At 38.0% G+C, this 24,138-nt stretch overlaps 1 protein-coding gene across 3 annotated transcripts in view; it reads left to right on the top strand.

The window, feature by feature from the left end:
• COMMD10 (COMM domain containing 10) overlaps positions 1-24,138 on the top strand; it is a 202,435-nt gene that overhangs the window by 22,090 nt on the left and 156,207 nt on the right. For all 3 annotated transcript variants that reach the window (XR_013330775.1, XM_077746317.1, XM_077746318.1), the window contains exon 5: positions 17,702-17,812. Coding sequence is in view for 2 of the 3 variants with exons in the window: in XM_077746317.1 (XP_077602443.1) it covers positions 17,702-17,812 (111 nt within the window). In the remaining variant the exon portion in view is untranslated. The remainder of the gene's footprint in view (positions 1-17,701; positions 17,813-24,138) is intronic.

Below are 24,138 nucleotides of genomic sequence, written 5' to 3'. Positions count from 1 at the left end.
GGGGCACGTGGGTGGCTCAGTCCATTAAGTATTCGACTTCAGCTCAGGTCACAATCTCACCGTCTGTGAGTTCGAGCCCCGCATGGGCTCTGTGCTGACAGCTCAGAGCCTGGAGCTTGCTTCGGATTCTGTGTCTCCCTCTCTTTCTGCCTCTCCCCAGCTCGCACTCTGTTTCTGTCTCTCAATAATAAGTAAACATTAAAAAAAAAAAAAAAAGCTTTCCCCAGCCCCTTGGAAGTCCCTTTCCCCTCTACTCTTGGCCCTAGGAAACCACTGATCCACTTTCTGTCAGTATAAACTGCATAGCATTTTGTTTGAATAGAATCATACAGATGTCCTTTTCTCCTGTCTGCCTTCTTCCACTGAGTCAGATTTTGATGCTCATCTATATTGTGTGTGTATTAGTAGTTTGTGCTTTTTTACTGCAGGGTAGTATTCTGTCATGTGGCTATATCAGCTTGTCCATCCACCTGCTGATGGACATTTGGGCCATTTCTGGTTTGGGGCTATTTTAAATAAATCTGTCAATATTCATGTATACATCTTTGGACATATATTTTCAGTTCTCGTGGATAAATAGGGGTGGACTGATTGGTTCAGTGTAACTACCAAACAGTTTTCCAAAAATGGTTCTACTATTTTATATTCCTGCCAGTAATTTTTTTCACATCCTGGTCAACACTTGGTATTGCCAATCTTTTAAATTTTTTTTAAGTTTATTTATTTTGAGAGAGAGAGAGAGCACATGCTTGTGAGTTGGGGAGGGGCAGAGAGACAGGAGAAAAAGAGAATCGCAAGCAGGTCCATGCTGTCAGCACAGAGCTGGATACAGAGCTCCATCCCACAAACTGTGAGATCAGGACCTGAGCCGAAATCAGGAGTCAGATGCTTCACTGATGGAGCCACCCAGGTGCCCCTAAATTGCAGTTCTTCTAATAGCTGCAAGGATAGTGAACATAAAGATGTTAAACATCTTTTTCTGTGTTTATTGGCCATTGTGTATCTTTTTTTGTGAATTAACTGTTCACATCTTTGCCCATTTTTGTATAGATTTGTCTTATTACTGATTTGTAAGAATCCTGTTTGACTAGTCTATGGCTTGCCTTTCCTTTTCCTTAATGGTGACATTTGAAGAACAAAGTTTTGTGGCACCTGGGTGGCTCAGTTGGTTGAGCATCTGACTTTGGCTCAGGGCACAATCTCATGGTTTGTGAGTTCGAGCCCCATGTCGGACTCTGTGCTGACAGCTCAGAGCCTGGAGCCTGTTTTGGATTCTGTGTCTCCCTCTCTCTCTGCCTGTCCCCCCACTCAAACTCTGTTGCTCTCTCTCTCAAAAGTAAACAAACGTTAAAAATAAAGAAAAAACAGAAGTTTTAATTTTGATGAAGTCCAGTTTATAATTTTTTTCTCTTATGGTTACTGCTTTTAGTGTTCTACCTAAGATCTCTTTGCCTATCCCAAGATAACAAAGATTTTTGTTTGTGTTTTCTTCCAGAAGTTTGGTTATAGCACTATATTTAGGGTCTCTGATCCATTCAGAGTTCATTTTTGTGTTGGGTGTTAAGTGGGGGTTGTTGTTCACTTCCTTTCTGTGTAGATGCCTAGTTATTCCTGCATCTTAGCATCTTGGTCACAAGTCAGCTAATGCGTCTGTGTTTCTATTCTTTTGCCAGTGGCACATTGTCTTTATTGCTGTGGCTTTATAATAAGTCCTTTTCTTTTAAACATTGTTATTTTTTTTTAAGTTTATTTATTTTGAAAGCGAGAGCATGCATGGGGAGGGGAGAGGAGGAGGAGGAGGAGGAGGAGAAAGAGAGCGAGAGCGAGAATGAACAAATCTCAGGCAGACTTGGTACTGTTAGTCTGGAACTCAGTGCAGGGCTTTAACTCACAAATCGTGAGATCAGACCCTGAGCCGAAACCAAGAGTCAGACATTCACTGACTGAACCACTCAGATAACCACTATACTAAGTCTTGAAGTTAGGGAGTGTAGTTCTTCTAAATTAAACCGCCCCTCCCCCCCCACCCCAAACAGCTTTGGCTCTTAGGTCATTTCCATTCCATTTAAATTTTATTGATTGATTGATTGGGCAAGGGGAGTAGAGAGAAAGAAACTTAAGTAGGCTCCACACTCAGCACAGAGGCCGATGTGGGGCTTGATCTCACTGTGAGATCAAGACCTGAGCCGAAATCAAGAGTTGGATGCTCAAGTGACCGAGCCACCCAGGTGCCCCTCCATTTAAATTTTAAAACCAGCTTGTCAGTTTCTATGGAAAGTGCCTGCTGGGAATTTATTGGATTGTTTTCAATCTATAGATCGCTTATGGAAGAATTGACATTTTAGCAACATTAAGCCTTTAAATTCATGAACATGGTATATCTCTATTTACTGATACCTTCTTTAATTTATTCCAGCAACGTGTGTAGTTTTTCAAGGACCAGGATATACATAGATTTTGTTAAAGTTATCCCTATGCTATTGACTGAATGTGTCTTCCCCAGATCCGTCTGTTCAAACTCAACCTTCGAGGTGATATTAGGAGGTGGGTCCTTGGGACGTGATTACTTCATGGGGGAACAACACTAATGAATGGGAATAAGGCAGAGGGCAGAGAGAGCTGCTTTGCCCCCTCTGACATGTGAGAACAGACAGAGAAGTCAGCAGCCTGGAAGGGGGCCCTCCCCAACCATGCTGGTGCTTTGATCTTGAACTTCCAGCCTCCAGAACTGTGGGAAGAACTAACTATTAAGCCATGCAGTCTGTTGTATTTCGTTATAGCAGCACAGACAGGCTAAGGCTCTATGTACTTTAATGATTTTTGGTTGCTACTATAAATAGGATTGCATTTTTTGTATTTTCTATTTGTTTCTAATATCTTGAACTAATACTGATTTTCCACATTAATCTTGTGTGCCATCACATTCCTAAAATCACCCACTAGTGTGAGTAGCTTTTTAGCAGATAACATGAGATTTTCTGCATGTATGATGACATGTGACATCATAATTGTTTTGTGTAGTATTTGTCTTCATCACTAGGCTTAGAGCTTTGGGGACAGAGATTGTTTGTAAATGTATGCATTTTTATGTCACCAGCACCTAAAATGGTATAAAAGTTCGATCTATACTCCTCTGGTTTTTCTCCTTTTCCTGGCTACCTTTTTGGTTATATTTGCTACCTTTGTGGCAGTGACTCATTTCCACAGTTTTGCACAGTGCCAGTGCTCCATCCCTGGTTCTCTTCTGTTTTCTTTTGTACTTTCCCTGGCAATTTCTTGTATGTTTCAGGGTTTAAATGCGATTTTATAATTTTCTTTTCTCTCTAGCCTGGTCTTGCCTACTTGATAACTTAGTGGATATCTAATAAGCATCTCAAACTTAACATTAAAAAATACAAACTGATTTTTGGATCATTCCTCTTGGAACCATTCCTGCAGTTTTTCCATCTCAGTTAATGGTAATTTTGTTATTTTATATTTGTTTTTCTCCATTTGTACAAGCCAGTCTTTGTATCATTTTTGCCAAAAATGAATAGAAAACTAGGATGAAAGTCTGATTCTCTTGTTAAGAAGTGTGGGTTTCATAAACTTAATGAATTTACATAAAGATAGGAATTATTAGTATTCTGAAAGCACCAAGCTTTTCTCAAATTAGATATTTGTGTTTAGGCTGATATTTGTGTATAGAGTACTTAGGAAAACCACATGTATAGAATGCTGGAAACTGAAGATTTGTCTTAATGCTAAGATATTATTTTTAGCCATTGGGTGAGGAAACTTCGTTCTGTTTTGAGTTTTATGTACTGTTCTGGTTAGGACAAAAGTAGAGAACCACTTGTATTTCTTGTATTAAACTATTTGGGTATTACTTTATAATTTAATCACCATTTATAATGTTATTCTCTTTGCAGATTTGTTCTGTGTTACACGAGACATTTTATTTATTTATTTTTCTTAAATCGTTTATTGTCAGGTTGGTTTCCATATAACACCCAGTGCTCATCCCCACAAGTGCCCTCCTCCATGCCCATCACCCCCCTTTCCTCTCCCCCACCCCCATCAGCCCTCAGTTTATTCTCAGCATTCAAGAGTCTCTCATGGTTTGCCTCCCTCCCACTCCCCAACTATTTTCATCCCTTCTCCTCCCTCACTGTCCTCCATTAAATTTCTCCTAATCCACCTATACATGCAAACATCTGGTATCTGTCCTTCTCTGCCTGACTTATTTCACTCAGCATAACACCCTCAAGTTCCATCCATGTTGCTACAAATGACCAGATTTCATTCTTTAAATGAGACGTTTTAGAATGCAACTTTGTAAGTTGGGCATAACCAACTTAAAAATGGGGATTAAAATTTGGGATCTCCTGGAGGGCCTCCAAAGGACAGACTGTTAAAAATTTTGCTGATTTGATTAATGGATCTATTTGAGTTGATGATAAGTACCTTCTTCATAGTCTATATTATTTTCTTTCTGAAGAAAAGAAGGTCAAAATTTTAGGAATAATCATCTGTACTCTTATTGGTATATAGAATGTTTCCAATGAAATGTACTTCTAAATTGGTAGTGTTATCTTGTGTCCTTTGGCAAACTCTGTACCTCTATTGCCTGAGGAAATAAATCTCCATACATTATAGTGGAAATAGTGGAAACTTCTCTGTTTTAGACAAATGTAAAATTACTCTGACTCTCTCATTTTAAACAAAGATTAATTGCATATACATACATACAGCCATGCTATTATAGAGGGATTGTTAAGTATGACCTTTTATATATTCAGAAATTGATTTTCCCAGCAGGTGTTGCTTTCGTGGTGATCCATGTTTATAATGAGAAATACTTCAAGGAGCTAACCTTATTAAACATATTACATGGAATTGAAAAATCCCCTTCTCTGTGTGAAAGATGTAGAAGTTCTTATCTCATGCTGCATCTTTATACATATAATTTTTGGAAACAAAGACTATGGAACAGCCAGTTAGAATTATAGGGACCTTGTGGAGCATTAGATTTGCTTTAAATGCTACAGTCATATACCTAAGAATGAGTATAAATATGAATTCAGCAAAATTTCTGTAATTATTTACATTTATTAATCTTTCTCCTCTTCTTCATGCATTCCTCTTTTAAGTGAATTAGCCTTTTGATAATGATAGATGTACTTGCCGTTGTAAGAGGTAGTATAGAGAGATCCCACATACCCTTCACCCAGTGTCCCCTAGTGATGACATCTGGCATAACTCCAGCATGGTGTCTCAACCAAGACATTGACATTCATCCAGTCAAGATACAGAAAGAACACTTTCGTTACAATAGGGTTCTTGGATGGCTGTTTCTGGCCACACCCACTTCCCATCCATGCCTGCCACCCCATGCCCTTCCGGTAACCATCCCTTTCTTCTGTATCTCTATAATTTCTGTGATTTCAAGTATAATATAAATGGAATCATACAGTATGTCATGTTCTGGGATTGCCTTTTTTTCCCCACTTCCCATAGTTCTCTGGATATTCATTCTGGTTGTTAAGGTATTAATAGTTGAATCCTTTTTATTGCTATGTAGTATTCCATGATATGTATATAAAACAGATTGCTTAGTGTTTAGCTTTTGGAAGACATCTGAATTGTTTTCAGTTTTTGTCTGTTACAGCTGAAGTTGTCATAGACCTCGTGTATAGGTTTTTACATGAGCATAAGTATTTCTCTAAATACTCATGAGTGCAGTTGCTGGGTGATAGGATAGTTACAGATTTGTTTTTTTTTTTTTAAGGACTTTATTTATTTTTAAATGTTTATTCTTGAGAGAGACAGGGTATGAACACAGAAGGGGCACAGAGAGAGGGAGAGACAGAATCCAAAGCAGGCTCCAGGCTCCGAGCTGTCAGCACAGAGCCCAATATGGGGATCAAACCCACGAACCATGAGATTATGACCTGAGCTGAAGTCGCATGCTGAATTGACTCAGCTACCCAGGTGCCCCAGTTTAGTTTTTTTTTGTACCTATTTTTTTTATAAAGTCATTTATTTTGAAAGAGAGAGAGAGAGCTCACTGGTGCATGCATGAGGTTTGGAAAGGCAGAGAGAGGCAGAGAGAGAATCCCAAGCAGACCAGCATGGAGCCTGATGTGGGGCTTGATCATACAAACTGTGAGATCACGACCTTAGCCAAAATCAAGAGTTGCTTCACCAACTGAGCCGCCCAGGCACTCCTGTATATTTAGTTTTATAAGAAACTCTCAAACCATTTCCCAGAGTTGCTAAATAATTTCACATTGTCCTCAGCAATGTAGGAGGGACCTACTTTCTCTGCATCCTTGCCAGCATTTGGAGTTGTCAGTATTTTTTATTGTAATTGTTCTGATAGGTACGTAGTGATATCTCGTTGTGGCTTTAATTTGCATTTCTTGGATAACTAATGATGTCGCACAGTTTTTCTTGTATTTATTTGCCATCTGTATATCCTCTTCAGTGAAATGTCTCTTTATGCCTTTTGCACATTTTCTAATTGGATTACTTTTTTTTTTAAAGAAAACTATTAAGTTTTGAGAGTTATTTGTGTATTTTAGGTACTGATCCTTACAAATATGTGGTTTGCAGATGCTGTCTCCCAGTCTGTGCTTTGATTTCTCATCCTCTTAATTAGGATCCTTTGGAGAGCAAAGAGTTTTCATTTTGTTGAAGACCAGTTAATCAGTTTTTCTTGTAATGGATTTTGCTTTTGGTGTCTCAGCTGTTTCCTTTCCCTAGACCATTTAAACACTTGTGGCTTAGTTTTGTTTTTATTTCCCTAAAAAGTTGTAGTTTTGTATTTTTTATTTATGCCCATGGTCTCTTGAATTAATTTTTGTATAAATATGTGAGTTGGTTGAGGTTAACTTCTTTTGCCTGTGGTTCTTGAGGTTCTTAGGTCATTGATTTGAGATTTTTCTTCTTTTCAAATATAAGTATTTGGTACTTTTTTTTAAATTTTGTTTTTTAATGCTTATTTATTTTGAGAGAGAGAGGGAGAGAGCTTGAGAGCGCTCGCAGGTGCGGGAGGGGGAGAGAGGGGAGAGAGAGAGAGAGGGAGACACAGAATCTGAAGCAGGCTCCAGGCTCTGAGCTGTCAGCACAGAGCCCGACACAGCTGTTAGCGATTGTTTCCTTTTGTGATAAGAACTTTTAAGATTTACTCTCTTAGCAACTTTCAAACATACAACGTAGTAGTATTGACTGTAGTCGCCATGCTGTATATACATCTCCAGGGCTTTTTCATTTGTTAATGCAAGTTTGTACCTTTTGACCACTTTCATTCATTTCACCTGCCTCCCCATTCTGTTCCCCGCCTCTGGCAACCACCAGTCTTTGTAGCTTTGGGTTTGATTATTGTTTGTTGTTTTTAGATTCTACACATAAGTGAGATTGTATGGGATGGCTTTCTGAGTTTAACTTATTTCACTGAACATAATGCCCTGAGAGTTCATCCCTGTTGTCACAAATGGCAGGATTTTACTTCTTTTGTGTGTGTGGCAGAATAATAATCCATTGTGTGTGGCGTGGGGGTCTGTGCACTAGGCTGTGCGTTCGCATATCTCATATCTGGACGCCTAGGCTGTTTCCACATCTTGGCTATTGTAAATAATGCTGCCGTGGTCATGGGGTTGTGGATATCTTCTTGAGCTAGTGTTTTCATTTCCCACAGGTAAATATCCAGAAGTGCAATTGCTCGATCATAGATTAGTTCTATTCTTAATGTTTTTGAGGACCCTCCATACTGTTTTTCACAGTAGCTACACCAGGTTCCATTCTCATCAGCAGCGCCCAGGGTCACCCTTTCTCCACATCCTCCCCAACACTTGTTATTTCTTGTGTTTTTGATAATACTCGTTGCACAAAGTGTGAGGTGATTTCTCATTGTGGTTTTGACTTGTATTTCCCTGATGATTACTGATGTTGAGTGCCTTTTCTCATGTCCCTGTTGGCCGTATGTATGTCTTTTTTGGAAAAACGTCTATTCAGATCTCTGCTCATTTTTAAAACCGATTATTTTTTTGAAATTGAGTTTTAATGGTTCTTTATATATTTTGGATGTTAACCACTTATCAGATACACGATTTGCAAGTAAAACCTCCCATCTGGTGGGCTGTCTTTTCATTTTGTTGGTGGTTTCCTTTGCTATGCAGAAGATTTTTAGTTTAGTTTAGTCCCACTAGTGTATTTTTTTTTTTTTTGCTTCTGTTACATTTGCTTTTGATGTCAGATCCAAAAAATCATCACCAAGAGTGATGTCAAGGAGCTTAATGCCCATGTTTTGTTTTGTTTTGTTTTTCCTAGGAGTTTGGGGTTCCAGTCTCTGATTTATTTTGAGTTAGTTTTTGTGTGTGGAACAAGGTAGTGGTCCAATTTTATTCTTTCGAATGTTACTGTTCAGTTTTCCCAACACCATTTATTGAAGAGACTGTCCTTCCCCTGTTGTGTTTTTTTGGCTTCTTTATTGTAAATTAATTGACCACATGTGTGGGCTTTTTTCTGGGCTTTCTGTTGTGTTCCACTGATGTATGTGTTTGTTTTTATGCCACTATCATGTTTTTTTGTGTTTTTAAAATTTCTATAGTTTTGTAATATAGTTTAAATTAGGACGCATGATGCCTTCAGTTTTGTTCTATCTCAAGATAGTTTTGGCTATTAGGGGTCTTGTACTGCCATACACATTTTAGGTTTGTTCTATTTCCTTGAAAAATACCATTGGCATTTTGATAGGAAATGCACCGAATTTGTAGATTGCTTTGTGTAGTATGGACATTTTAACAATACCACTTCTTCCAGTCCATGAGCATGGGATATTTTTCCATTTATTTGTGTCTTCATTTCCTTTCCTCAGTGTCTTGTGATTTTCAGTGTACAGGTCTTCCATCTCCTTGGTTAAATTTATTCCTAGGTATTATATTCTTTTGATGCAATTGTAAGTGGGATTGTCTTCTTAATTTCTTTCTAACAGTTTATTATTAGTGTAGAGAAATGCAATGAATTTGTTGATCTTTATATCACACAGCTTTACTGAAGTCATTTATTAAAATTCCAAGAGTTATTAGGATTTTATTCCAAGAGTCCTTAGGATTTTGTATGTATAAAATCTTGTCTTCTTGAGCGACAGATTTATGTGTTCCTGTCTGATTTGGATGCCTTTATTTCTTTATTTTTTCTCACTGAATTGATCTGGGTAGGGCTTGCAATATTTTGTTGAAAAAAAAAGTGGCCGGAGTGGCCGTCCTTGACTTGTTCCTGATCTTAGAGGAGAAACATTAGACTTTCACTACTGAGTATGATGCTAACTGTGGGCTTGTCATAGCTGTTCTTTATTATGTTGAGGTATGATCCCTCTGTACCCAGTTTTTGGGGAGTTTTTTTTTTGAAATCATAAATGGATACTGAATTTTGTCAAATGCTTTTTCTGCATCTGTTGACATGATCATATGATTTTTATCTTTCGTTTCGTTAATGCAGTGTAGCACATTGATTTGTGGCTATTGAACTTTTCTTGCATCGGTGGAATAAATCCCTCTTGATTATGGTGTATGGTCCTTTTAATGTATCGCTGAATTTGGTTTGCTAATATTTTGCTGAGGATGTTTTGCACCAGTGTTTATCAAGGATATTGGCCTGAAATTTTCTTTTCTTGTGGCACCCTTGTGTGGTTTTTATATTGGTAATGCTGGCCTTATAAAATGAATTTGGAAGTGTTCCCTCATCTTCTGTTTTTGGAAGATTTAGAGAAGGATTGGTATAATTCTGTAAATATTTGGTAGATTTCACCCGTGAACCCATCTGGTCCTGGACTTTTGTTTGTTGGGAGGTTTTTGATTAATAATTCAATCTCCTTATTAGGAATTGGTCTATTAAGAAAAATTAAATTGGTGTGTTCAGATTTTTTTTAATGTTTAATTCAGTCTTGGTATGTTGTATCTTTCTAAGGATTTATACATTTCTTATAGGTTGTCCAATTTGTTGACATTTAATTTGTTCATAGTATTCTTTTATGGCTTTTTGTATTTCTGTGGTATCAGCTGTAATGTTTTACTTTCATTTCTGATTTTATTTGATTCTTCCCCCCTACCCTTCTTTGGTGAGTCTTGCTAAAGGTTTGTCAATTGTTGTTTATCTTTTCAAAAAACTCTAGCTCTTAGTGGGTGCCTGGGTGGCTTAGTCGGTTAAGCATCTGAATTCAGCTCAGGTCATGATCTCATGGTCCGTGGGTTTGAGCCCCACATCGGGCTCTGTGCTGACACTTCAGTGCCTGGAGCCTGCTTCAGATTCTGTGTCTCCCTCTCTCTCTTCCCCTCCCCCGCTCTCACACTCTCAAAAATAAGTAAACATTAAAAATAATAATAACCAAAAAAGACATGAAATTGTAAAAAAAATTCTAGCTCTTAGTTTGATCTTTGTTTTCTTTTTTTAATGTTTTATTTATTTTTGAAAGAGCACAAGTAGGGGACGGGCAGGAGAGAGAGGGACAGGGGATCTATAGCACGCTCTGTGCTGTCAGCAGCGAGCCTAATTCCTGAACTATTAGATCATGACCCAAGCTGAAGTCTGATGCTAAAGCTGAGTCTCTCCCAGGAGCCCCTGATTGATCTTTTTTTAAGTTGTCTTTTTAGTTTCTGTTTCATTTATGCCTAATACTCATTTTTTCCCATCTTTCTACTTAGAGTTTTGTTTATTCTTTTTCTAGTGTAAAGTTCTTTGAGGTAAGTTTTGTTGATTCATTTTCTTTTTTTTTTTTAAATGTTTTATTTCTAGGAGAGAGAGAGAGAGAGATGGCATGAGCAGGGGAGGGTCAGAGAGAGAGGGAGTCACAGACTGAAACAGGCTCCAGGCTCTGAGCTGGCAGTCAGCACAGAGCCCAACGCGGGGCTTGAACCCACGAACCGCGGGATCATGACCTAAGCGAAAGTCGGACGCTTAACCGACTAAGCCACCCAGGCGCCCCATTGTTGATTCATTTTCTAGTTTAAAGTTCTTTGAGGTGTAAAGGTAGATTGTTTATTAGAGATCTTTTTTGATTCTTGATATAGGCATTTATCGATACATACTTCTCTCTTCGAACTGCTTTTGTGGCATCCCATACATTTTGTTATGTTGTATTTTCAGTGTAATTTGTCTCAAAGTAGTTTTTAAAAATTTCTGTTTAATTTCTTTTTTGAACCAAGGGTGCTGACAATGTATTATGTTTTGATTCTCTAAAATCTGTGTGCTTTTGTGCCTTGTAGAGCCCTCAGATAGTTGTTTTTTGTGTTTTGTTGAGAGTTTGTAGATGTTGTTTGTGGAAAGATTGGTTTTTTCTTTTTTTCAGTTGCACAGCTCTTGATACCAGAGGTCACTCTTTCTTAAATGGGGAGGTTTATAGAATTAATCAGAGGGAAAAAAAATCACTCGAAGTCAGAAGTCGTTAAGTAAAAGTTTGTGGAGCAGGTATTTAGCTGAGCTTTACAAATAGGTTTATGTTCTGGGGCACCTGGGTGGCTCAGTTAGTGGAGTGTCTGGCTTTGGCTCAGGTCATGATCTCAAGGTTCGTGGGTTCAAGTCCCGCATTGAGCTCTGTGCTGACAGCTCAGAGCCTGGAGCCTGCTTCGGACTCTGTGTCTCCCTCTCTATCTGACCCTCCCTGCTCATGCTGTCTCTCTCTCTCTCTCTCTCAAAAATAAATGAAACATTAAAAAAAAAACACAAATAGATTTATGTTCTTAAATTAAGCATTGAGTCAACGTCCTAATTTTTGTATTTCAATTAGAGTACATAGAGGTATATAGTTGCTGTAATGAGCCATACATAAATGAAATTTCTGCTTATGGTATTTTCTAGTTATAAATGGTGGCTTATAGCAACAGAATATAGATAGTGTTTTCTGTTTTAGCACTTACAGTTCCAACTTTCTGTGTTTTCATGATTTATTATGATAAATAATAAAATGTTTCATGAATACCCACACACTTAGTTCCTAAAACTCATTCCGTGTTTCTGAGCAGTATTTTTCTAGCTATCGATAGCCTGAAATATTAGTGGTTTAGTGGGTAATGAAATCAATTTAGAGGGTTTTCAAATAGCATTTTCAAAATGAAACATAATAAAGCTTATTAAAGAACTCGGCTCTGGGTAAAAATTGTTCTGTGGAACTTGGGTATATTGGTTTGTAACATAAAAGTATTTCTTACTGTGTGGCATGGTCCAAACAGCGGCTTCTGTTTTAGAGTGCCCTTGTAGTTACAATCTGGCATAACACTTTCCATTCTCTTTTTTCCCTTTAAAAGGGTTAATATAATCTCAATTTTGGCTGATTTTTGTGTGTGCTTGGAATTGTGGTTTACAAAGCAATTATGAGAATTTACATTTATGTTGGGAATTGTAATGTTGAAATTAGAGAATAAAGTCACTATATATATGTGTTTATTTTTGAAGTCATTATATTTTGAACTGACATCTTAGTAATGTTGTCAGGTAAGAAGTAGTGTTAGTGAGATGCGTAAGAACTATCATTTAAACAGTTTAGCTTGTGTTGAAAAACATATCCGTGGTTAGGGGGCACCTGGGTGATTCAGTACATTAAGCATCCAGCTCTTGATCTGAGCTCAAGTCTTGATCTCAGGGTTGTGAGTTCAAACCTTGTGTTGGGTTCTATGCTGGATGTGAAGCCTACTTAAAAAAAGAAATCAGTGGCTTATTTTTTTGTGTGTGTGTTTTATGTTATTTTGATGACATTTAAATTTACGATGTTGAGGGGGACTTGGGTTGCTCAGTCCCTAGAGTGTCTGTGTTTGGCTCAGGTCACAATCTCATGGTTTGTGAATATGAGCCCACATCTGGTTCACTGCTGTCAGTGCAGAGTCTGCTTAGGGTCCTTGGTCCCTCTCACTCTGCCTCTCTCTCTCTCTCAAATACATAAAGCTTAAAAAAAAAATCTAGAGGGGTGCCTGGGTGGCTCATGTGGTTAAGCATCTGACTTCAGCTCAGGTCATGATCTCGCGGTTCGTGGGTTCGAGCGCCGAATCGGGCTCTGTGCTGACAGCTCAGAGCTTAGAGCCTGTTTCCCATTCTGTGTCTCCCTCTCTTTCTGACCCTTCCCTGCTCACGCTCTCGCTCTCTTACTCTCTCTCCCCCTCTCAGAAATAAATAAAACATTAAAAAAATTAAAGAAAAATCTGGGATGTTGACTAATGTGTAAGGACCCTCAATTGTAAATCTGAACATAAAATAAGAAAACAAATGTTAAAATTTGTTCCTGGTATTTTAATATACAAATTATGCTGTACACAAGGCAGAATTTTATTTTAAATAGGAGCAAATGTAGTTGAGTCAGAATCCTACACTAGATTTTCTTGTTTTAATATGTAATTAAAATATTGATGACGGTTGTATTTGTTTCTTAGTTATGAGTCTCAAAGGAATAATTTGGTAATATACTATACGATTTTCACCTACGCAAAGGGGTTTTGCTTATTCATATTTACATTACTTCCACCTATTAGAGACATGGCAAATGATATAATAATGTTGTAAGCAATGTAAGGAAATACTTCTTTCTCAGCTTTTCTTTATTTTTTAGGCCATTTATGCTTCTGAAGTGTATGTTTCACTTATTTTTCATGATGTTCCCTAACTTTATTTTCTTTTGTTTCTTCATAATCAAATTGAGGTTATGATTTTTTCGATCTAGGAAGCTACCTAAATAATGTTGTGGGCTTTGCAGGGTTATCACACTCAGGACCACATGCTGTTTTTTGTCCACTTTTTGATGATGTTAATTTTGTTCTCTGGTTAAAGATCTTTGTTTTCTTCACTGCAGAATTACTTTGTTTCTTCTGTAGCTAACCAGCAGTTGTGGGTGGACACTTTATGACTTTGCCTTCCAAGTCAGACTTTCCTCTCCTAGACTTAGTACCCACTGATGATTCTTAGTTGAACCAGTTTCTTAGAGCTTTTGATTTTGATTTTTGTGTAGTTTGAAACTTAGAGAAAAGAAAATTTGCAATAATAACATAAGGACTTTTATATACTCTTTGCTCCATCTCACCAATTATTTACATTTTATATATTTAGATTGTAAAATGGTATGAGTCCTTATCTCAAGTAGTATTGATTTTCATTGCCTCCTAGTTTCACTGAAAAGTGTTTTCTTCTTACTATTCTGCATAATTATGAAGTCTTTTTTTTTTATAATTCTCCTTATTTTTATATTCCCTCTTCATTTAAGGTTTCTGAATACTGATCATTTTCTAAGAAATTTTACGTGTAGGTATGTATATGTGCATATATGTACATATGAATTTAGCAATTCTATGTACCTTTTAAATTACTCTTTAATGTGGGCATGGGACAAATATTTTTACATCATACAGTTCCATAGATAAGGCTCTGGAATTTAAGAAAGGCAACCCACCAACACTTTTGGTCATGACTCTTAAAAACTACCTTTCCTAGCGAGGGGCACCAGGGTGGCTCAGTTGGTCGAGCGTATGTCCATCTCTTGGTTTCAGCTCAGGTCATGATCCCAGGGTTGTGGGATCGAGCCCCACATTGAACTTCATGCTGAGCGTGGAGTCTACTTAAGATTCTCTCTCTCCTTCTGTCTCTTTCTCTACTAGTGCTCTCTTTTTCTCCCTATTAAAAAAAATTACCTTGTGAGTATTCTTTGATTCATTTTCATTCAACAGGAAGGTATAGAGTGCCTATAGTATTTAAAAGATCATGTGGAAGAAACCAGGTAATCAAAATGCCTTATATTTATAATGTTTTGCAGTTTGAATATGCATTTTCTTAATTGTTATTACCAATAACTCAGCAAAGTAGATAGTTCAGATAGATTTATTCTCATTTTATATGAAGAAATTGAGGTCTTGAAAGAGTGTGACTTAACCAGGGTCCCATAGCTAGGGAGCGACAGCTTAAGTGTGAGCCAAAGGATAAGCTCAGTGCTCTTTTAAATTCTCCTTCACCACCTTTATGCAGTGACTAAGCATATGTTAATTTATGCAAATTCATGACCACAACAGGGGTATGTTTTAATTTATTCACTTAATATTTATCTTAAGTGCTTCAAGGGCAGGGATAGGATCGGCAGAATAAGATCAAGACAGTGTCTTATAAGTTCATATGAGTACCTTCCAGGTACTTTCAGTTAAGACAGTGATGTGTGTTGGCTCAGTTGGTTATGTGTCCAACTCTTGGTTTTGGCTGAGGTCATGATCTCGCTGTTGGTGAGTTTGAGCCCTGAATCAGGCTCTCTGCAGATAGCGTTGAGCCCGCTTGAGATATTCGGTCTCTTTTTCTGCCCCTCCCTTGTATGCACATTCTTGCTCTTAAAATAAATAAATAAATAAATAACATTAAAAAAATAAAAAGCTTGTGACTTGTGTCAGAATGCTTGACTATATGAGAATGGTTATAACATACATTTTCTTGTTTTGTTGGTGGGCCTACTGAATGTGACTATTAAACATGGTGGTGGGCAGGTAAGGGAAACAAAAGCCAAAGTGAACTATTGGGACTTCCTCAAGATAAAAAGCTCCTGCACAGCAAAGGAAACAATCAACAAAACTAAAAGGTAGCCTATGGAATAGACGTTTTTCCAAAGAAGACAGTCAGATGCTTAACAGACCTATGAAAAGACGCTCAATGTCACTCATCAGGGAAATACAAATCAAAAGCATAATGAGATACCACCTCACACCTGTCAGAAGGACTAAACTTAACAACACAAGAAACAACAGGTGTTGGAGAGGATGCAGAGAAATGGGAACCCTCTAGAACTGTTGGCAGGAATGCAAACTGGCACCGCCACTCTGGAAAACAGAATGGAGGTTCCTCAAAAAGTTAAAAAAGAACTACCCTACAATCCAGCGATTGTGCTACCAGGTATTTACCCAAAGGGTACAAAAATATTGACACTAAAGGGGCACATGCACCTCAGCGTTTATGGCAGCATTATCTACAATAGCCAAACTATAGAAAGAGTCTACATATCTGTTGACTGATGAATGGATAAAGAAGATGTGGTATATATACACAATGGAATATGACACAGCCAACAAAAAGAATGAAATCTTTCCATTTGCCACAGTGTGGCAGGAGATAGAGTATTAAGCTAAGTGAAGTAAGTCAGTCAGAGAAGACGAATTATAGGATTTCACTCATGTGCAGTTTAAGAAACAAAACAGATGAATATACGGGCGGTGAGGGAAAAAGAGAGGGAAATAAAACATAACAGACTCTTAATGATAGAGGACAAACTGGGGGTTGATGGAAGGAAGAGGGTTGGGGATGGGCTAGATGGGTGATGGGTACTAAGGAGGGCACTTGTGATGAGCACTGGCTGTTGTATGTGATGAATCACTGAATTCTACTCCTGAAACCAGTATGCCCTGTATGTTAACTAACTGAAATCTAAATAAAAATTTGGAAAAAAAAGATAGTGGTGGGCTGGTCTACGCTTACTAAGATCACTGTTCCAGATCAGTATATTAAGGATCCTTAACACACACCATTACATTGGTTGTTTTACTTACATGTCATGGATTATGTCTGTGCGACATCTTCCCTCTTTCCACCCATAACCTCCCAGAGTGTCAGTGCCAGAAAGAACAGAAATGTATCTTTATTTTCTCATTACTCCCTCTCTAGAATAGATAATACTTTCATTGCTCTCTTTCCAGTTTGGCTTTGAGTCACTGGTGTTGAACAGTCTTTCAAGTTAGCAGTTACTAGTTAAGTAAAAATTATTGGGAGACTGCCCGTCTTACCAGTGTAGCTAAGGTAGTTTTTACTAAATCGGTTATTAGGGCCGTGTTGTCCGAGGCCTGTGACAGTTGCATTTCACACATCTTTCTTATTAAATTGTGTTACTGAAGATTTATTGAAAGTTAAACTTAAAACTTTGTCCTTCTGGTTCTGAGTTTAGCGAAACCAATTACCTGTCAAGTTCAGTGAAGCCACATTTGTGCTGTTTAATATTTTAAAATAAAACTTAAACTGTTTTAGTCTTGTCTTTGCTATTTTTGCCTTACCTGATTAAATTTTGCTCTTGTGTTAATTAATAAGTTCAAAGGAAATGCTCTAATTAGTTTCTGTCATAACTGGGAACCATCATAAGTTAGAGTACTTTGGAAAGCACGGAACACCTGCTCACTAGTAAATATCAATTCCTGGTCTGGCTCTTTTCCAGTCTTGCTAACTGTGTCTAAATGTGTGAACCTCTTACCATCTGCATACTTCAGTTTTCCTCTAAATTAAAAAAAAAAAAAGTCTTACCTGTATTCTACCCAGTTCAGAGTTTTGAAAGATAACGGGAGGTCATTAATGTGTAGTTAAAATCCATAACTGTTGAAAAAAATCATTGGCTTTAAAATATACTCTCGTGAAATAGTAATGTGCTATTTCAAGACCACGGCCTCTTTTAGTGTATTTCGTTGCTTAGTCTAAGACCTCTGTTTTCAGAATTCAGTGTATTTGAAGACCAGTCTTACTGTTGAATTGGACAGGGCTGGCACAAGGCCAATCTAATGAGCCCAAAGGGAAAGTTTGCAGAAAATGCAGACTTGAAGGAGCTGTAGCACTGACTTGCCACGCAGGCCCGGCTCTCCGTGTGCATTCCTGTGGGTGGGAGATTTGCTTAAAGTGGACTGTTTTCTTCCTTCCATCCCATCTGACTCCAATCTGTACTTGTCTTTTATAGCTAGAGACGGTCGGATGGCAGCTTAACCTTCACATGGCTCACTCTGCCCAAGCGAAACTGAAATCGCCTCAAGCCGTGTTACAGCTGGGAGTGAGCAGTGAGGATTCAAAGGTAAGAAATGGTACCTCGGTGAAGTGCTGCGTTTTGTTTACCAGGTGTCTTGTACTTTACTGTTAGAAGAGTCTCTGCCCTCCCTGGATTGAAAATTTAAACACAATTAAATTAAAATTAAACAAGGCTTAACGAGTTGATAGATCTTTACGACAGGTTTTGATAATCAGATTTACTTATCCCTTTGTTATTCATTTGAAGAAATATCTTGTCTTGCAAGAGCATTTCAATACCTCTTCTTTTAAATTCTGCAATGGGAACCCTTGGTAATAGCCATATAAAATTAAGATTTCGATGATTTAGATATTTGTGGATATTTCTGGGTGTTTTTTGAGTAGTAGATGAAGTACTGTCGTCTAGCCAATGCCTGCGTTACCAAGATGGCGTGAATTGTGTTTGCGTGTGTGTATAACACTGTGTGCATGAGTTTAAGCCCTAGCTCTTGCAAAACAGAATTGTGGATTCGTTTTCTACTGCGCGATGATTTCTTTTTTAGCGTTAATTTCAGGAAGCTTGAACATCTTATCAAAGTTAAAAGAATTGGTATGGGATTTTTATTGTAGCATATGAAGAAATATATTTAAGATAGCAGTAAGAGCTATTTGTTATCTTTTTATTGTAGCCGATTATCTCTTTAAGATAGATAAAGGGGAGTGACTCTTTCCCCCTAAATAAAGGAGACTTTGCTTCATTTTAAGGCAAAAGAGAGGTGAGAATGAGGTAGGAAGATCTGAGGAAAGTGAGATAACCATGGCTGGACGTGATCAGAAAAATAATGGGAGGAATGTTATTGTTTATAATGGGCACTGAAGGAGGGAGCAGTATTACTTCTTTATTAGAACTTTCCTTAAGTATTATATCATGTGCATTTTTGTCTTCCATAGGAACGGGACCAGGTTAACATGTCTATAAAATTTTAGGCAATCGAGTTGGGTCTCACTGTATATAATTTATTAATTCATTGTGGTGTTTCAAAACTATTGCATTTCATACATTTTAAGTTGATAAATACGATATAAATAACAATAATATATAAAATAATATGTTTCGTGGTCAAGAGTTGAAGTGACTGGTGTATTATATATGCTCTGTAATTCACTAGTGGTGTAGCCTTGGGCAAGTCACTTTATCTTTATGAGTGTCGGTTTCTTCACCTGTAAACTGGGGATAATATTACCCAACACACAGGGTTTATGTGAAGATGAGAAATGCAGGATATGGAGTGCTTATTTAGTCCAATGCCTACTTTACATAGAAATGCTTAAAAAATGCAGGCTGCTACCATCTTCAGCAGCAGCAGCAGTAAACCTTATTTTTTGGCTAATGAATAAATAAATGCCTTTGTTTTAAGCCAAAGCCAACAGTGAATTTATTTCCTGAATAAATTAATCATTTCCATTTCCTTGCCCCTTTTCCCCTTTTTAGTTCTTCGTCATAGTTTTCATATTTATGCTTACTGAGACCTGGGGAGGGAAAGGACAGCCTGGAAAGCCTGGGCTTTAGTTCTTACAGTGAACTAGGGAAGGCATGTCTTTAGGTTTGGGATAGGTCTGGAACTCAGTAGCGTAGACTGGGACTATTCTGAGTGAAGACACACATGCATACCTATGTCCAAACGTACGTACACACACATTCATACATTCTCCAAGCAGCTGTACACCTTCACTGTTGTATTTCTCAGGACTATCATGTGTTATGTCTGAGTAGCTCAATGGAGTTGATAGGTTGGAAGGAAACTCTTGTGACCATATATGGGGTGTACTTGAAGCATCATTGTGGAGGCGGTGCTGGACCTAGGGAGGCGTGAGACCTTCCAGCTCCTTTATGATGCCTTCAAAATCTATTTATATGTCAATTCTAATTTTAGACAGTAGGAATGAATGAGTAATGCTTCTAGTAAAAGAGTCATGTTTTTAATCCGTGTTAACTCCGAAAATTTCTACAGACATGAAATCCAACTCACTGGAAGATAGAGCCTGGAGTATGTTTGTATTTCCCTGTGTGTTGCTGTTTTGAAGTTTTGAGTGCGTGTTTGGTTATCCATAGAACTTGTAGAGCCAGAGAACCAATTGCATTGACAAACAGACCGTTTGCAAACCATCCCACAAAGGCAAAGGCTCCTTCCTTCCTTCCTTCCTTCCTTCCTTCCTTCCTTCCTTCCTTCCTTCCTTCCTTTAAGAGTTTATTTTGAGAGAGAGACAGAGAATGGGCAGGGGAGGGGCAGAGAGAGAGGGAGACACAGAATCCAAAGCAGGCTCCAGACTCTGAGCTAGATGTCAGCACAGAGCCTGACGCGGGGTTCGAACCCACAAACCGTGAGATCATGACCCGAGCCAAGGTCAAGAGTCGGATGCCCAACCAACTGCGCCACCCAGGCACCCTGATATTTTCATTTTGCATGCAAACTTAAGTGTTCCTCTGTCTCCGTATTGCCTATCTTCCCTATAGCATTCTGTGGACTTGACCCCTGTTTCCCATATCTGCTCAAGAAGAGCCACATAATGGAGGGTATCACAGCTATCAGCCTGGACAGACACCTTCCATCTCCAAGTGCTGTGTGTCCAGTTCTAACGAGTAGTTCACTACCACATCACTGTTCTCTCAGGAAACTACTTCTGGGAAACTTCATTTTTTCTTTGTTCATATTCTCCCTCTCTCTCTTTATGATCTGGTACTCTATTCTTTCTGCTCGTGTGAGAATTTGGTAATTCTTGACAGGTGGGAATATTAGATGAAAGGAACAGAAATATGGAGCATGTTTTAAAAACCAAGTTTGTTAACAGAAGGGAGAATGTTTAAAAACAAATTTTTAAGTTTATTTTGAGAGAGAGAGCACATGTGTAGAGGAGGGGCAGAGAGAGAGCACTCGCGCGCGCGAGAGAACGTGCAGGGGAGGGGCAGAGAGAGAGGGAGAGAGAATCCCAACCAGGATCTGTGCTGACAGCAGAGTCTGATGCCAGGTTCGAACTCACAAACCATGATATCATAACCCGAGCCGAAAGCAAGAGTCAGATGCTTAACCAACTGAGCCACCCAGGCACCCTGAAAAGGGAGAAGATTTATTGAAAATGATGAAAAGTTATCACTGGTTAGTTTATGATGGAAAGTTTCATAGAATACTGAGTTGCCATATTATGAAGTTGGCATTTGTTTAAAGTAGAAGGCATTAAATAAAAGTCTTTTAAGTGGATTTGTTAAAGGGTAGTTTTCCTGAAAATAAGCATGTGTTAAAATAATTCTGAGACAGGCCCCTGGGTAGCTCAGTCGGTTCAGCATCTGACTCTTGTTTTTCACTCAGGTCATGATCTCACGGTTTGTGAGATCGGGCCCCACTTTGGGCTCTGTGCTGACAGAGCGGAGCCTGCTTTGGGCTCTCTGTCTCTTCTTTCTCTGCCCCTCCCCTGCTCACTCTCTCTCAAAATAAATAAATAAGCTTAAAAAAATTCTGAGAGGGTTAGTCAGTGAAAACTATGAGAGACTATTTTGATGGTGTTTACTTTTGAGCTGCTGAGCCGAAAACTTCCTGTAATTCACCTACGTGTGTGGTTTTTAAAAGTCTTGCTTCTCATTCCCTTCCAGTGTACACATGAAAAACATAGCCTGCAGTGAAGTTCTAATTGCTATCACATAAGATAGGTCTGTTGTACTGGTCCCCTTTCTCTCGGAACATTCTTGTCTCAAGGCTTTCCTGTTTTGCTACTAATTTTATCATGAAAACTGGGTGATTGCAGCTTCTCTTGCAGTATTTTGATTTATATATTCTAGCTGTTTGCAGTTAATTGTCTTGGTGTTTTTCTACTGCATTTACCAAAGTAAGATTATTTTCCTGTTCCAAGATACATCAAAAAGAGATTTTTGTGTTTGTGGGTTTTTTGTTTTGTTTTGTTTTGTTTTGTTTTTTGGTTTATTTCATTAGAGGGCAGTAGAGTTCTTTGCTTACCTAACCTCTGGCATTTAGTGTTATTTCAAATAACATTCAAAATAATTTGTGAAGTCAGTAGTTGTGGGAAATGCTAAGTGTTCACATTTCTAATCTGTACATAACAATAGAGTTCTCTTGTTTCCATCAACAAAATTAATGCCTATTAATCAGATATGTACAGAACAAATAAATGAAATCATCATGACTTCATTGTTTGTTAATTTCTCTGTGATTATTTGCCAAAATGAAATTGATTAAAAAGCCTTCAACACTATTGACATTTTTGTTGTATTCTGTTGCTTGTGTTAATTTCTTTGTGAGAAAAGAGGACACAGTAATCCCTAAGATAGTTGAGCGGTTCTAAGATAACTAGTTCCAGGCTAATCATAGACAGTTGAAATTTCTTTATTTATCGAGAATAGCAATTTTGTACTTAACAAATGTTGGTAGTTTTGAACATTCCAAGCACTTTAATTTTGAATTCCCTAAAAACACTAAAATATTTAAATTTTGCTGTGAATCTCGCATTATTGTGTTTCCCCCAGGAACTTTGCACTTCTAAGACAATCATGTTTTGTTAGTACAGTGATTCTAAAATGTATTTGTACATTTTTTAAGACAGAATAGTTGTGTTTCATTCATTTCTCCTTTTGAAACACCTGGGATGAAATCGCCATGAAAGGGAACTGTCATTTACCTTGAGGTTAAGTTGGATTATCCTCAGGTTGTACAAGGTACTTTGTGGTGGGTAATTATGGTTTCAGGTGAATTTAGGACTCTCAGTACCAATATTTTGAGTTAGAGATCTTCATTCTTATTTCCAAAATGGATGACAAATTCTATTCAGAGTGAAGGAAAAGGAGGGAAGTCCTGTTTTAGTGCTTACTCTGTGCTAGACATGGTCTCTCCTCCATTATTTAAAATACTTCTGGGGGGCACCTGGGTAGCTCAGTTGGTTCAGCTCAGGTCGTGGTCTCGCGGTCCGTGTGGTTCGAGCCCCGCATGGGGCCCTGTGCTGACAGCTCGGAGTCTGGAGCCCACTTTGGATTCTGTGTCTCCCTCTCTTTCTGCCCCTATGCTGCTCACACCCTGTCTCTCTTTTTCTCTCAAAAATAAATTAACATTAAAAAAATTTTTTTTAATAAAATACTTCAGGATTACATGGATGGCTCAGTTGGTTAAGCATCCAACTCTTGATTTTAGCTTAGGTCATGATCTCACTGTTCATGGGTTTGAGCCCCAAGTCAGCCTCTGCACTTACAGCATGGAGCCTGCTTGGGATTCTCTCTCTCCTTTTCTCTCTGACCCGTCCCCGCTCTTGCGTGCTCTTACTCTCTCAAAATAAATGAATAAACTTAAAAAAAAAAAAAAAAGAAAGAAAGCTGTTATCCTATTGAAAAAATGAAAATAAAAGAGTTCTTTCAGGTATCAATTCTTAGGATTATCCTTATTTTATAGGAAGATGGAGAAATGGAAACACGTAGAGGTTAACCCTCTAGGTTATACAACTAAAAAAAAGTAGAACTAGGATTTGAAACCAGACAGTTGAACTTCAGAGCACTGAGCTTTACTCATTGCTAAGATACTGCCTCTTTTTGCTTATTTAATAACTTAGCAGTTGATCCTGTAATATGTGTGTATGTTCGAAGTTGCCAAAAGCTGTTCTAATACACATTGTATCTTGTTGTTCTCCATGAAGTGATAGGCATATGGATTCTAAATTTCCTTCTGCTTTTCTCTGATTAAGTTGAAATAATTTTACACCTTATGTCAATGAGAGACACTAATAATGGTTTTGATGTTAGATGTTTTGATGTTACCTCAGTTAGTTCAATAGAGGCTACATTTGTTAACACAATTCACTATAACAACTATCTGCCCTCATAGATGTCGATACCTTATGAATAAAGAAATAGGCTGTGTCATTACAAAGAAAACGTCCTTAAATCTGTTTATGACAGATTCCTGAGTAAGAGAAAAATAGGTATGTTGTTCAAGTTATGGACTCTTGTATCAGAAATGTAAAGTATTTGGATCTCCTTCCAAGAGATTGGTTGTATTGACTGATTTTGAAAGACCTTCAGATTTTTCGAGCTACTCTCACAAGCAGGTCTGAATTTTACAAATACTATGTTTTTACTAATCTACTCTGTATAAATATATTTCAGTATATTTCCCTTGATAATTTAAGTTTAGTTTTCCTTTTTTAAGTTTTTTAAATGTTTATTTTTGAGAGAGAGAGAGGGAGAGAGAAGGGCAGAGTGAGAGGGAGACAGACTCTGAAGCAGGCTGAAGGCTCTGAGCTTTATGATAGTACAGAGCCCCCATGCGGGGCTTGAACTCATGGACCACGACATCATGACTTGAGTTGAAGTCAAATATTTAACTGACGCTTGCTTAACCC

The sequence above is a fragment of the Crocuta crocuta genome, unplaced genomic scaffold (genome assembly GCF_008692635.1).
Source record: "Crocuta crocuta isolate KB4526 unplaced genomic scaffold, BGI_CrCroc_1.0 scaffold218, whole genome shotgun sequence".
Classification (NCBI taxonomy): Eukaryota; Metazoa; Chordata; class Mammalia; order Carnivora; family Hyaenidae; genus Crocuta; species Crocuta crocuta.
Note: the sequence above shows the minus strand (reverse complement) of the source record. Positions and strands in the feature narration are given on the sequence as shown.